The sequence below is a fragment of the Manihot esculenta genome, chromosome 18 (assembly GCF_001659605.2).
Source record: "Manihot esculenta cultivar AM560-2 chromosome 18, M.esculenta_v8, whole genome shotgun sequence".
Taxonomy (NCBI): domain Eukaryota; kingdom Viridiplantae; phylum Streptophyta; class Magnoliopsida; order Malpighiales; family Euphorbiaceae; genus Manihot; species Manihot esculenta.
The window spans coordinates 4,553,053-4,569,617 of record NC_035178.2 but is presented as its reverse complement, the minus strand read 5'-3'; the positions used below and the strand labels follow the sequence as shown (position 1 = coordinate 4,569,617).

The 16,565-nt window shown below is 29.5% G+C and overlaps 1 protein-coding gene and 1 long non-coding RNA gene across 4 annotated transcripts; one reads left to right on the top strand and one right to left on the bottom strand.

Moving 5' to 3' along the window:
• Positions 1–6,016: 6,016 nt before the first annotated feature.
• Positions 6,017–15,855, bottom strand: LOC110606805. 3 transcript variants are annotated; one of them, XR_006349439.1, is made up of 4 exons: positions 15,351–15,855; positions 15,154–15,197; positions 7,682–7,754; positions 6,017–7,562 (listed from the first exon to the last, which is right to left on the bottom strand). It is a non-coding gene; the product is annotated as an uncharacterized LOC110606805 (long non-coding RNA). The 3 variants fall into 3 exon arrangements; XR_006349440.1 differs by having other exon boundaries at positions 7,696–7,754; XR_002486569.2 differs by lacking the exons at positions 15,154–15,197; positions 15,351–15,855 and adding an exon at positions 9,090–9,253 and having other exon boundaries at positions 6,018–7,562.
• Positions 8,872–12,669, top strand: LOC110606804 (receptor protein-tyrosine kinase CEPR1). Its single transcript, XM_021745792.2, has 2 exons — positions 8,872–11,724; positions 12,122–12,669. Exons 1-2 carry the CDS (start codon positions 9,111–9,113, stop codon positions 12,514–12,516), a joined length of 3,009 nt encoding a protein of 1,002 aa, XP_021601484.2. The 5' UTR covers positions 8,872–9,110; the 3' UTR covers positions 12,517–12,669.
• Positions 15,856–16,565: the final 710 nt, after the last annotated feature.

Sequence of the window (16,565 nt, the reverse complement as noted above, 5' to 3'; positions counted from 1 at the left end):
TATGGAGATGTCTTAAATCTGCAGGCAATTCATGTTAGTTATAACCAACTGATGAGAGGATTCCAATAACTCATAATTGCGTATACTTAAAATCTGGAATAATTGTTAGGTGAATAGCAGTAAGGTTTTCTAGATAACCAAATCCTTAGAAGCCAAGTTCATTATATAATTTTTTTTTTTTTAGTCAATTTTGGCTTGAAATTGACATTTATAAATATTTTTATATCACGTCTTTGGATTCAATTAAATTTGCACGTAATGTATTTTAATTTATATAAATTAGTCTACATAAATTTAATTATACACATTCATAACCTAAAATTCACGTGTCCAGAAGGATGAGCATGGAATTTTTTTTTTTAATAGGAGAATTTAATAAAAGTATTTAATTATTGAAATAAATCAGTTTTAACTGCATATTTTCTATTACTCGTACCACTATGCTAAGGTAAAAAAATGTAAGACATGTTCCATGAGATTAACATTTTCCTTTTTAATAATATTCTTTTTTTCTCCCAAATAAACTAAAATTCAGTAAATTAATTTTAATTTGTAATTACATAATTAATATTGATATAATATTCACAAAGATGTTATTATATTAAAAATATACATTATATCATATTTGGGAAGTTCTTTGGGAGCTTGCTAATTGGGCCAAGACTCATAACTAAAGTTACTATGAGTCTTGTATAATGGGCTGGGCATATTATTAAAAAGGCCAGGCTTTTTTTTTACCCATTGGGCTTAACCCACCAAACCATCAACGGTAGTTGATAGTTTGCAAAAATTTATTTCTAAATTTTTATATTAACTGATAAAACTACAAAATTATTATTATAACATAATTATTAAATTTATAAAATATTTTGACATATAATTATAAGATATATTAATATTTTAACGGTGTAATAAGGTGTATGCTAAGTTTTATAATGCAATACCTCAAATCTCACATAAAAATGGACTTTTTATCTTAATTATTAAAGAGTCAAGTAATTAGCTCTGAATTTTAAAAAATTTATTAATTTATTCTTATTTTAAAATTATTTAATTAAAATATTCATATATTTTATAAAATTTAATTCTTTAATCTTTTATTAAATAAAATTATTAATTGTCTTAAATATTTATATTATTTAATTTTATTAATTTTAAAAATAATTATTAATGTGTTCCTATAATTTTACTTAATTAATTAAATTATCTTTATATTTTATATATTACATTAAAATATTTCATTATGTTAACGGTAAAGGTATCACATCTCACATTCTCATTTACGAAAAAAAAAATTATATATAATAAAATTATATATTATAGTTAGAATAAAATTATTAAATAATTTAAATTAATTATTTTAAATAAAATGATAAATTTTGAATCCAACAATAATTTTTCAATTCAGACACCACAAACCATTCCAATCTCAACCTCCTCTTCTCATCTCTCTCCTCCAACTCCACTATGGATTCCACAGCACAACCGCCAATCAGAACCTAAACACGATTTATGTTGCTATTCAAAACATGGTCGGTGTGCAAAGAAACGGAATTGTATATAATAATTAATATAAAATTATTAAACGATTTAAATTAATTATTTTAAATTACTGAAAAATAAATTTAAAATTTATTTAAATTAATTTAGACTGAATTATTATAATTAATAACAAAACTATTTTAAATTAGAAAAATTATAAATAAAACTATTTTAAAATGCTAGAAAATCACAATACCTGAGGTTATCTGAGGTTACGTTCTGTCATAACAATTATATAAAAATTATTACATCTCATATGTATGTTTAATAAAAAATAAAATTATATATATAATAGTTAGTAAAAAATTATTAAATAATTTAAATTAACTATTTTGAATCAAATAGAAAATGGATTCAAAAGTTATTTGAATTAATTTGAGTCAAACTATTATAGAAAGATATCCGTTCAAAAAACACTCATTTTAGCACTATATCAATAGAAAAACTTTTATAATTCTCTTACTACCCTCTATCGTTAACATATAATTCTTTTTTTCTTTCTTTTTCAATCAGATATCTCATATTTTTTCTCTTAGTTTTGATATCTTATTTATTCAGAAATTTATTTTTTTTCTTTCATTTTACTAGTGTTTGAATAATTTTCATTCAAATTATAGCTCGATTCCGTAAAATGAGATCGATATAAATCTATTTTCCAACTATATTTACCTGAAGACGGTTTATTAACGGAAAGAGCAAAGTTTTAGGAGATGAAACATTGGTGTTTTTTTGGCGACCAAAAACAATAATATTATTGTTGTCCTTGTTGTTTGTATCACAATTGGAGTTGCACATATTTACATCCATTAAATCATGTAAAAGAATCTAAATCCCAGGAGAATAAACATATAGCAAAGAAAGAGAACATGAATTAAAATCATCATTACACTTGTCATCACCACCATCCCAATTTGTTCTTAGATCGGCACCGGAGCGAACGATGCTGCTAGAAGTATCGGAACCGGGTCTTTCCTTACTCAAATATCTGATGACGCAAAACGGTTAAAGTGCAAATCTCCTTCATGTTTGGGTTAAAGTGGAAGGCCCGAAAGAGAAGGGTCGGAAGTGAGACCCATCTGATAGAGTAAGCGGTTAAAGTGGATAATAATTATTTCTTAATTTTAAGGGAAAATTACTTTTTAGTCCCTGAGGTATAGCGTAATTAACATATTCGTCCCTCTATTTTTAGAACCCAACGCTTTCGTCCCTGAGGTTTAATTCCGTCAAAATTAGAGGTCCCTCCGTGAAAAATGCCGTTAGTGATAGGAAAAATGACCGAATTACCCTTTCTAGAACTCAATACTTTAGTCCCTGAAATTTAATTCCTACAAATTTATAGGTCCCTCTCTCAAAGAATTGAAGGAAAAAATACATTTTTGTCCCTAAGATATTACATAATTAACATATTTGTCCCTCTATTTTTTTGAATTCAACATTTTAGTCCCTAAAGTCTAATTTCGTCAAAATTCAAGGAAGAAAATCTCAAACTCAATCTTCATAAACAAATAAAAATTTTAATAAATTTAAGATTCAAATTCAGCAAAAATAATAAAAATCAAAATATATAAAATTTAAATTATTAAAAATAAAAAGTTAAAACTCAATATAAATATTTTTTGTGATGCTGTTCGTCATCGATCACTGCTCGCCATTTTAAAAATTTATTAAAATATCTCTGATATTTTAAAAAATTTACTAGTTAGTCTTTCCGTTAATTTTAGTCGTTAAATGTTATAAAAAAAAATATAAAATTTCCATGATATGGAGTGACTAATTAGTAAATTTTTTAATAATTTGAGGGACTAATTATTTTTTTTTTCTAAACTATAAGGACTAAATAGTAAAATATTTAGTGATAAAATTAATAGAGGAACTAACTAGTAGACTTTTTAAAATGTTAGGGACATTTTAATATATTTTTCAAAATTGAGGGACTAAGTAGCGAGTTTTTCCATACTATAGGGACTAAATAGTATTTTTTTCATTTTATTATTGATAAGGGTATTTTTGGAATTATATTTATTCTCTTTCCTTTGACCAGGTGAAAATCATTGACTTAACAGAAATTTTTGACGGAGGGACCTTGAATTTTGACGGAATTAAACTTCAGGGACGAAAGTGTTGGGTTCTAAAAATAGAAGGATGAATCCGTTAATTACGCTATACCTCAGGGACTAAAAAGTAATTTTCCCTAATTTTAATTATATGTATTATTTAAGTCATATAATTTTAAATATTTATATTATTTAATCCTTTTAATTGATATTAAAATAAATTATTTAATAATTTATTTAATAAAAAAATTAAAAAATTAAATTTTATAAAATATAGAGATATTTTAATTCAATGGTTTTCAGATAAATTAATGAATTTTTTAAAAATTAAAGTACTTGATAGTAATTCCTCCTCTAAATTTTGTTTCTGAAATCAGGGCTTTCTGGTTGAGAGAGCTAGTAAAAAAATGGGAAAAGACTTAATATAATTGTCGATTTTCAAATTAAATTTTAAATAAGTTTAATTTGCTTTATAAATAACAGCATATTTAATTTAAACTCAGATTTTTTTTTCTAATAATATAAATTTTCTAATAATAAATATGTTTTAGTATTAAAAAATTACAAAATACTATATTTATTATTAAAAAATATATTATCAAGCCTATCCTTTTAAAAAAATATTTTTTCATTTTTTTAACATTTAGAATATTCAAGAAAAGTGATAAATAGAAAATATTTTTTTATTAAAGTAAAAAAATTAAATTATTTTAAAAAAAATGATTTTCTTATTCTAAAAAGAAAAAATATTTTTTGAAATTTTAAAGATTTTATTTATATTACTGATATAAATTTATTAATATTTTTATTTTTAAATAACAACTAAAAAAGAAATATAAATTATTTTTATGAAAAATATTTTTAAAATATAAACATACAATTTATTTTTCACAAACAAGTTTAAATCAATATTTAATTTGATTCAAAAAAAAATCAATATTTAATCAAATTTTAATGAAAAGTTTGGTAACTTATTTCAACCTTTGACTTAGGAAAATTGGATCATAAATTCAAAACACATTGATTCTTGATATAAATGAGTCTTAGATGTAACCTAAAGAAAATAAAAAAAAAAAAAAACTTCCTAATGTTTATGTTTGGAACATCGAGTAAAATTGATTAATGAATATTATTTTATTCGGTAAAAATAAAAAATTAAAAAGTTAAAAAAACTTATTTTTTAAAATGAAAAGTATTTTTCAAATATTGAAAATCTTATTACTAGTATTATATATAAATTTATTACTGTATTTCACTTTTCTAATTATAATAAAAAAATAAAAATAAATTATATTCTTGGAGGATATTTTCAAACCCGAATTTTGGGTATAAATAAATGCCAATGCGATACAACGGATTTGTGTTAAGAGTTCTCATAATTATTTTATACATTTTATATAAAAATGTAATTTTCAACACCAAGTTTAGTGAGAAAAACTAAAAAAGGTTCAGTTTGTCACCTTGCAAAATATAAAGGCTGATATAATTAGATTGTAACATGCCGACTGAAAATTTTGATAAAAATTACAGTATGCTTCCAGGTATTAAAATTTACTTAAAAAAAAAAATACAAATAAGTTCCTCTATTAAGAAGTTTTTATAATTTTTTATTGGAGTTTTTTAAAATTAATTTTTTATTAACATCATTCAAAATAGAGAAATTTATAATTTAATTTTTAAATATTACTATTATTAATAGGTTCTTACATTTACATAAATCTATTAAAATATATTTATTTTTTCTCTCTATCAATAAAATAATCTTTCTATCTATTTCTGCCGTTAAAAATATAGCAAAAGACCAAATTATCTCATTCTTTTCCTCCTCCTTTTTCTTCTTCATCCATTCTTTTTCCTCTTCTTCTTCTTTGGTTCTTCTTTTTCTTCTTTGATTTTTTTTTTATTCTTCTTTTTTAAGGAGGAGGCGATTCGTCTTCTTCTTTTTCTTTTCCTTTTTTTTTTCTTCTTCTCCTTCATCATCTTCTTCTTATTTTTCTTTTTTTTTTCTTCTTTTTTGAGGAGGAGGAGGATGGACTATTTCGTTGACAGAAAGAAACGATAAGAACATTTTAATAGATATGAGAAAAGATAAGGACATTTTAATAGATTTCTGAAAATGTAGGGACTGACTTGTTAATAATAGCAATATCCAAAAACTAAATAAGGGGTTTTATTTGAAAGCAAAATTGAATTTAAAAATTTTTTTATCATCTTTTATCTATTTTTAACAAAAAAGAGGATGGAAAAACTATTTCGTTGACGAAAAGAAAAGATAAACACGTTTTAATAGATTTCTAAAAATGTAGAGACTGACTTGTTAATAATGGCAATACCAAAAAACTAAATAATAAATCTCTCTTAAAAATATTTGTTAATTTAATTTATTTATAACCTAACCATTATAACATAGTAAGTATAAAGTTTAAAAATTCAATTTAAACAAAATATATAATGAAATATAATACATAAGATGGAATTATCGCAAACCAAATAATTTTTTTGATTGAAAAAAAAAATCACCATTGACTATTAACACTATCATCTAGTGATGCATTGATGTCCATGTTAGTAAACCAATAAAAAAACAACATAATTAAAATAACTAAAATATTTTATGTTTCCACTTGAAATATGCTCCCTTTAACACTAGGTATCATGACCAACCCAACCCTTGATTAAATAAATATTAATAATAGCTTCTAGCTCCTCTAATTTGCTTTACTATTCCAATTAGTGTGCTGAATTGCCAAATCAATTATTTTAATTATATTTTATGCAAAATCATGATTATGTATTGACTCTACAGAAGCAAACCCCACATATTCTATCCCATGGAAAGAGATTACAAATTATTAAAAAAAGGGAAAAAAATAATAATTGAGACTCCAAAGCATACATCCTTATTCTCCCACTTAAGATAAAGGTTATCATAAACAAAAATTGATGGGAATAAACATGCTATAATATGCTGGGACGCGGCTTGCCGCAACATGAAATCATCTGATAAGCTGTGTATGAGCAAATCTCAGCCCTTGATCACAACATAAACCTTATTTTGTTTTAGAATGGAGATATAGCTATTAACACAGTTAAAGGAAGAATCATATAGTAGAACTGTTATAGCACGTATGGTATAATAAATTAATAAAAATTAAAATAAATAGATAATTAAAACTTATAAGTGAATTAATGAATTTTAAAAATATAATAATGAATTAATATGTATATTTTTTTAAAAAAATATAATTTATTTTTATATAAATATCTCACTTTTATTTATTTATTATACCATAAAGACATCCTATATGCTACTATTGTTTCTCTCTCTAATTTTTCCAATAGAAGAAAATGGCTGTCAATTTTGCCACTAAAAGCTAATGACATTGTCTTTTTTTTTTTTTTTTCAGCTATGCACTTGCAATTGTGCTTGTTAGCCACTCCAAAAGAAAATGTCGGTGAAAGGAAATAAAAAAAGCAAAAGAGGCTTATAAGGAATTGACATCTCAGATATAAGCAAAATTCCCTATTCGCCCAATAAACACCCAAATGCTTTTGAAGTGGGCATCTTTGCTTTGCATTTTCTATCTTTCACCACTTCTATCCTACAAAGATTCCCGTTGTTGAAACAGATGGGCTCAAACAATCACTTGGGCTATTATCCTATGGCCCATTTACCCTCTACTGAGCATCTCTCACTTAGCTTGTATATGCCATTGGCAGGACGTGGGACCACAAATATTCAGTGACTCTCTCTGTAAGTCTCCATCGTCTTAAGTTCTAGATAATACTATCAATTTGTATTGTGACTAAAATTTATGACAAGGATGATTTTACCTGATAATGGAAATGTGAGAGCTTCCACTAATTGTGCATTGTAAAAGTTGAGAATGATTCTCTCCACCATGATGGGTAAGTTTAGCAAGTAGAGCACCAAAGATGGCTCAATCTCCTAAAGGCCAGTCAAGTCTGCAAATAGAAATCAAGAAGGCTTCAAGAAGTCAGTAAAGCAATCCAATTTAAGCCAAGTTAATGAAACATGAATTATGAAAAAATTAACATTTGGCCTTTATGAATAAATACATTACAAGTTTCAATCAACCTCCAAATATATTTCAGCTGCGTAGCTTTCAGAACTCTGTTGGTCCATTCACCCAAAATCTGCACAAAAATATTTCATCAGCTTTCACAACTGTTGTAAGAAACCACAACAGACCATTCCCATTCAGGTTTGAGCAGAAGCAGAAGGTAAATGGATCTGTGATCTACTATCTTTTGAAGCATTAATGCTAAACTCACATCCCATTATGCAGCAAACCCATTTGATCTAATCCAAAGTGAGATATAGAAAAGAGAAAATGCTTTGCAACTAACAATATGGTTTCTGGTTAGATCACAAATTTCAGCAATGATATGGTCCTACAATGTGATGATAATGAAGCATTACAGTACTCTTTATGTACCTCTCTTTACATAGTGTCTTAATATCTATCAAGTAAATAATTACTTCGGAATATGGTCCCTGTCCTTGTAATGCAAATTCTCCAGCACGATCATAAATGATAGAATATTATCCCTCTTTTGTTTTCCCACCTGATTGGGAATTTTTTAATATTAATGCTATATTCCATTTACCAAGAATTTTGAAGGAAAAAAACAATAGTGATCTAGCAAAAGTTAATATGAAATTTAAACACAGAGTACATGTGATTGGTTGAATCTAAAATTCAATATAGGCAGTCTAAAATGAGGAATTTATTTGAAAGATTTCTCCCTTCTATATTACATTGCATGTATTGCTTATGAAGTGGAAAATAGCACTAAACCACTGTATTCTCAGGGAAAATCATAACTCTCAGCATTTGTAATCTAACTAAGATTTGATCCCACTAGGATTCTATGTCAAGCCAAATATGTCTACTTATAGTGTAGCCACTGCTTAATTTTCATCATATGACAAAAGTGCTCAATAAATTTAGTTTGAGTCTGCCTGTTTCCCAGACCTTTTAAACAGGGAACAAAGAACTAACAGACAAATTAGAGTTCAGCTAAGTTTGGATAGAAATGAACAGAACAATGACATTCCATGGGGCCCTTAACAATAGAAAAATAGCCTTATTCAGCATATTTAATAGAAAAGCTATCTTATATGCACTTGGTAGGAAAAAAAAAAATACAACACCAAGCTAGTACATATTGACATGCTAACATAAAAGGCTTTCCTTAAAATAAGAATCATTGCGGGACAGACAAGCATGGATGTGGGTGCACGGCAGTTGATGGTCAAAAGGCTAAACTCTGAGCTGTGGCCATCCAAGAGAAAGACATAAAATCACAAGAGGTCCTAGTCACAAGAACATACGGTGATCAGGATGACATGCAGTGTATTCAGAAAAAAAATTATCTGGATAAAGGACTTGCATTCATGTTATTCTTTACATAAGTTAGTGGGGTATAAACGTAAAGCCTCTTTATGCAAAGATATGCATAACTCACTTTCTCACTCTGTACTATTGCATGAACCTGCTTTTTATCATCAAGCCTTGCACTGCTGCACCCAATGATCCCCTCAATCATCTCATTTATATACTTCTCTGCTTCCTCACCTCTTTCTCTGAAACAACTATCTTAACTGCCTTTCCCTCTCTTTCCCACATGGCTCCCAAGTTTGTTTATTTCCTATTTGTGTCACTTATATCTATAATCTGCCCTTTGCAAGCCATCAGTACAAATCAGTCCCAATTTTTCAATCTAATGAGAAATTCTCTCTCAGGAAATGCCTTGTTTGATTGGGAGGTCACTGGAGGGAAATCTTACTGCAATTTCAAGGGAGTTGGCTGCAACAGTCAAGGGCATGTTGAGAAACTTGACATGACTGGTTGGTCAATCTCCGGCCGTTTCCCAGCTGGTATATGCTCTTATCTGCCTGAGTTGCGTATTCTCCGTCTCAGCCACAACCATCTCCATGGTGATTTCCTTCATAGCATCATTAACTGCTCTTTCTTGGAGGAGCTGAATATGAGTTCTTTGTATCTCGCTGGAGCACTTCCTGATTTCTCAACATTGAAATCTCTTCGGGTGCTTGACATGTCATACAATCTCTTCACAGGTGACTTTCCAATGTCAGTGACTAATCTTACTGACCTTCAGATACTTAACTTCAATGAAAACGTGGAACTCAACATGTGGCAACTGCCGGAGAACGTTTCGAAGATGACAAGGCTTAAATCAATGATGTTGATGACATGCATGTTATATGGTCCAATCCCAAAATCAATAGGAAACATGACATCCCTTGTTGATCTTGAATTAAGTGGGAATTACCTCACGGGACAAATTCCTGCAGAGATAGGATCATTGAAGAACTTGCAAAGCCTTGAGCTCTATTATAATTATCATCTTTCTGGCAGCATACCTGATGAATTTGGAAATTTAACAGAGCTGGTAGACTTGGACATTTCAGTCAATAAGTTAACAGGAAATATTCCAGAATCTATATGTCGGCTTCCCAAGCTCGAAGTCTTGCAGCTTTACAACAACAGCCTCACAGGAGAAATCCCTAGTGCTATTGCCAACTCAACGACTTTGCGCATTTTATCAATTTACGACAACTCTTTTACAGGAGAAGTTCCACAAAACTTGGGGAAGCTGTCAGCTATGGTTGTCCTAGACTTGTCAGAGAACCGCCTATCGGGTCCGTTACCTGCACAAGTTTGCAACAGAGGTAAATTGTTGTACTTTCTTGTGTTGGATAACATGTTTTCTGGAACACTACCCGATAGTTATGCAAAATGCAACACCCTTCTACGGTTTCGAGTCAATCATAACCGTTTGGAGGGCCCAATACCAAGAGGACTTCTAGGTCTTCCACATGTTTCAATCATTGATTTGAGTTGCAATAATTTTAGCGGTTCAATTGCTGCAACTTTTGGAACTGCTAGAAACTTGTCAGAATTGTTCTTGCAAAGCAACAAGATTTCAGGACTTCTACCTCCTGAAATTTCCGGGGCTATCAATCTGGTAAAGATTGATATTAGCAATAATCTCTTGTCTGGCCCAGTACCATTTCAAATAGGCTATCTGACGAAGCTAAATTTGTTGATGCTGCAAGGCAACATGCTGAATTCTTCAGTCCCCAAATCACTTTCTATGTTGAAATCTCTCAATGTTCTTGATCTCTCCAACAACATGTTGTCTGGAAATATTCCAGAGAGTCTCAGTGTTTTGTTACCAAATTCTATCAACTTTTCAAACAACCGTCTTTCTGGTCCAATTCCTCTATCTCTGATAAAAGGTGGGCTGTTAGATAGTTTTTGGGGCAACCCAGGTCTCTGTGTTCCAGTCTTTGTTTCATCAGATCAAAATTTCCCCATATGCTCACAGACTTACAACCGAAAGAGACTGAACTGTATCTGGGTGATAGGAGTTTCAGTAATTATCATTATAGTTGGAGCTCTCTTGTTTCTAAAACGTAAACTAAGTAAAGAAAAGTTCATAGAACAAGATGAGACCATGTCTTCATCATTCTTTTCATACAATATGAAGAGCTTCCATCGAATAAGTTTTGACCCACAAGAGATACTGGAAGGCATGGTTGATAAAAACAAAGTGGGCCAAGGAGGATCTGGAACGGTGTACAGAATCCAATTAAGAAGTGGGGAAGTTATTGCAGCAAAGAGGCTATGGAGTAAGAGAACAAAAGATTCAGCTTCAGAAGATCGATTGCGTATGGACAAACAATTGAAAACAGAGGTTGGGACCCTGGGAAATGTAAGGCACAAGAACATAGTCAAATTGTACAGTTATGTCTCGAGTTTGGATTGCAACGTATTGGTTTACGAGTACATGCCCAATGGAAACCTCTGGGATGCCCTTCACAACAGTCAGATCCATCTAGATTGGCCTACCCGTCATCAAATAGCACTTGGAGTAGCACAAGGCTTGGCTTATCTTCATCATGATCTGCTGCCACCTATAATTCACAGAGATATAAAGTCAACCAATATCCTTTTAGACGTTAACTACCAGCCTAAGGTTGCAGATTTTGGCATAGCCAAAGTTTTGCAGGCTAGGGGAGGAAAAGATTCCACTACCATTGTCATTGCAGGAACCTACGGTTACTTGGCTCCAGGTGATTTTCTGATCCACCTTAATTAAAAATATATTACATATTCATTATTTATGAACATTTTCATTACTCTTTTGTAGTGTCAATAGCATTAACTTCTTTTAGCAATTATTCTACAATGCAACTTTGTTTCATAAGAAATACAGATACTATTTGTATGGCAATTAACTAATTACAGTATTTGTGACAAACTGCAAAAGAGTTTAATGCAATAATTGATATTTCCACAATCCACTGTTTTTTTTTACTAATTTCAGTATGCTTGCTTTGCTCTTTGAATAGTCAATCGACATATCTTCAGTTATCACTTATTTTATTTAGTACAATCAATTCTGTCTTACTAAGTTTTGATTTATGTATCAACAAAATTTTCATTCAAGTTGATTGATGCTTGTGACAGAGTATGCATATTCATACAAAGCCACCACCAAGTGTGATGTCTACAGCTTTGGGGTAGTGCTGATGGAATTAATAACAGGGAAGAAGCCACTGGAGGCAGACTTTGGAGAGAACAAGAATATCATATATTGGATTTCATCAAAAGCAGACACCAAGGAAGGAGCTATAGAAGTATTGGACAAACGATTGTCAGGGTGTTTCAGGGATGAGATGATCCGGGTTCTGCGGATTGCCAACTGCTGTACCTGTAACAACCCAGCCCTCCGCCCAACTATGAATGAGGTGGTCCAGATGCTGATTGAGGCAGACCCATGCAGATTCGATTCTTGCAAGTCGTCCAATAAGACCAAAGAGACGTCAACTGTCACTAAAATAAACAGCACTATTGAATTATGATTGAGATAGGAGTATGGTAGGGTTATAGGTGAAGTATCATAGCATCTATACAATAGTATATATTGTCCCTAAGGTTCTGAAACTTATCATGAAGAGCAACTTACTCTTTTATATTTTTTTTACTAACTAAAGTAGCTTGTAGATTCTTATCTCCTTTCTTTTTTTAATTCTTCTTTTTCATTTTTGAATTTTCTGCTTTTCCATTTTGTTTTATTGCTCTTGTATCTGGGGAATTAAAACAACATGCCTGCTTTATAGTAACGCATAGCATCCATATTTCACAGACCCACAAATGAATTCATTCCCTAGCTTTTAAGAAATTTGTTTTTTCCTCTATAACTTTGCCTTTTTTTATTTCATAAGAGAGCTATCCAAAGGAAAAGGAGTTTCAACAAGGGCACGTTATTTGCTGATGGTGGAGGGTTGTGATTTTTAGCACTGAAGTGGAGTCCTGATTCTGATTTAAAAAACAAGACATGATTCATATGGGTAGGACCCCTTCACCCCATGTTAACCACTGGAAAAAGAGAACCGAGGTGGGATTGCTTGAGTGGCAGATCCATTTAGGTTGGGGACAGAGGAGAAAGCAGAACCCTTTTTTTTTTCCTCTCTTATTTTCCCGATCCTTCTTTCATAAGAGAGCTTAATTTTCTCGTTGTCAGTTCTAAGAATAGAAAAGCCAGCTACGATGCTGTCTTCACCGTAGATAGTGAACCAAGAATTTCCACTCACAAATTGGAACTCCCTTTACTTGCTAATGGCATTCTGAGTGTGACACAATATTCTCTCACTCCTCTAAAATTTATTTTTATATCACGAACACTCTAATGATCTAATGACTAGCTAGGTCATGCTGTAGACATTATGATGTTCAACTAGAAATATCTGTCAACCTATTTTTAGCTATGTTCGTTCATTTGCCTGAAGCAGATCAAGACTCCTCTATTTCATGAATCATGATCAAGGCAACACTAAAATATAAACTCCAGAAAATTCTCTCTACTGCTAATAAAAGATCTCATGGTTGGAGACAGCATTGAATGAAAACTAGTAATTAATCATTTGATAGGTGTATGTAAATACATATGTGTCTCTGTGTATTTATACGCATATATCAGCAAGATACTTGCAGTAAGCATAAAAGATCTGCAGTATGCATAAATGTGAGTGCACAATTACACGTGTGGTGTGTTTCAACTTCATGAGTGTTTTGGGATTCGGGTTCCAGATAGAAGAATAAGATTCATGGATATAAATATTTCTTTTATCATGGTGGAGTGTCCATTAACTAAAAGAGAAGTGCCAAGCTTTGGCTGAAGGGAATTGTTCTCCCAGTGAAAAGACAGGACATCAAGGCATCCCTGGCCATTATAAGGAATTAGAAACCCAGGACAGTCATGTCTGCTATGATTTCATCGAGCAAGAGATAAAGACAGTAGAAATTAAGAAATATTCTTTAAAATTTGCAGCTATGTTTTATTATTTTTTACAACATCAGTTTCACTTGCTTAACAACATTGCCAAGTAGAAGTGTACAAAGTCTTTGACGATCCGAATTAAATCAAATCATTGTATCAACTGAACTTATTTTACTGTTTGATTTGATTTTTATTTTTTATTAAAAAACAAGCCAAAACTATCCAAAATTATACCAACCTAGTTTATTACATGTTTTTCTGTGTTTTTAATATATTATATACTTTAAAATTAATTATATTTATATGTAATTAAAATTACAATGTACACATATTATACATTATTATAATTATGAACTATATACAAATTAATGTTATCTAAAATTCATCTACTTTGTTTAATAACTTTGGTTATAAATAGATTATCAATTTTTTTTAATTATAAGTGTATTACTATATTTTATGATATGTTTAATGTTTATTATATACGTTTTTACCATTCAAGATTATATAATTAAGAAGCTACTAAAATAATATGATATATTATACTACTTTTTCATGCTTAATTTTAAGTATACAAATATTTATAATAAATAGTATAATTAAAATACTTTAAAGATATATTATACTATCCAATGTCTATTAATAATTAACTTTAAATAAAAAAAGGTAATTAATATATATATTTTTTAATAAAATATAATTGTAAAAAATTGTTTAGAAAACAGAAACTTAAACCAAAAACGTATTAGAATAAAGAGTTGAAAGTTGAACTGAAATAAAGAATGATGGAATTAGAATTATATTGAAATTTCAATATGATTTTGATCTTAAGTAGACTATAAATAATGCTCCTCCCATTTTAATAATATAATAAGATTGAAGGTATAAATCATATTTGCACAAAAAATCAATCGCCATCTTGATATTTTTGTAATTTATACTTAATACTTGATATTTATAAATATATAATTATTTAACTTTTAAGCGTGTACATGTGCTTTAAATTTTCAGACTTTATAAGTTAAACAGTTCAATAATTATATTTTAAAATAGTTATACTTTTTAAAATATTAATAAAAAAAAATATGAAGGTCTCAATTGATTTTACTTTTTGTAGAAGTTATGAGTCAAAGTATGGTATTTAGCCTAATAATAATAAGATAGAATGGTAAATTCACTGAATTGTATGACCTAATAATGGAGATTTGTGAAAACTCACATGTTTCCACCACTTGGATGCTAATGGACATGCCACTTTATTGCCTGAAATAATAAATTATAAGGAAATTAGAAAAGTGCACACAAATCAAATAATGCAAGATGATGGTAATCATTATTATTTCGGACCAAAATGTAATTAAAAATTTGAAGAAACAGTAAAACACAAGTTGATAGTTATCGACGCAACGAGCATACTCTTTAGTAAGTTGGCTGAATTGGATCACACATTTCCATCCACATCATCAACACATTTCTTTAGTACTACCTACATGGGTTTAATAATTGAATGCTCCCATAGCTTGGGAAGGGAATGAGCTGTGCATTTAGGCATTGTAACAAACAGGTGGTCTGCATTTGAAATTAAAAAGAAACGACAATTTCCCGCAAATCAAAACACGATAAAAATGGCCTCCTGAGCATACTAGTTAATTAAAAAGGGGCATGCCTTTGTGCGATGGTTTACCGCCGCCGGTCCTCAAGTCTGCGGGAGGCCAAGTTCAGTATCCTCTTGTCGGCCTAGTCGGTTTCAAGTCCGTATTGTAGATCCAAAAAACAGCAAGTCTTAGATGCTTGTGGGCTAACGCAGGTCCGCCTCCAATTGTTGAGGTCAACTTCTTTAGACCAAGTTGGGCCCAGCTGAGAAAATCTGGCCAGTGACAATGCTTTTTGGCTCAATTTTCTTTTTCTGTTGAAACGATTGCGTTTATATTGCACCACTAAAATTTCTCACAGCATCTTTAAGGTTTCGTTAAATGTTTAATTTCATTTTTCAGATCAATTAAAAAATATCACTAAATTTAATTTAATCTAAAAATAAAAAATTCTTAAGCTAAGGGTGCGATGGTACGAGCTAGATAATATGTTAAATAAGTAAATGGGTGAAATTGATGATAAAATCCTATTGCATTTTAATAATACAATTTCAAATGTTGAAAAAATAAAGGAATTTAATGTATGTATGCATTTTCATAACTATTTCATCTATTTGGTTAAAAATCAAAATGGTAATTGTTACTCCCATCCTCTTTTATCTGTTACTATTTATAAATTATTTTTCATTTTGAGAAGATTAAGAAATATAAATTAATTTTTTTAAAAAATTTTACTCTAATTGTATCAATTAAACATAAAAAACTATTTGTACAATTTATTAAACCTATTATCACCTCTCATTCTCTCTTTATTATTTATTTCCATTTTTTAGTGGTAAATTAATAGAGAAAAAATAAGATATAATCAAGTGAAAAATCCACTTTTCAGAGAAAAAAAAAATCTGAATGGTGATAATATAATTTTTACATGGCTAAATGTGCAATTCAATTTTTATATTTTTTGAAAATGCTCAATAAGCTTATTTTAAACTTCTATCTAAATTGACCTAGAAAATCCAATGTAAACTTAGTTTTATCT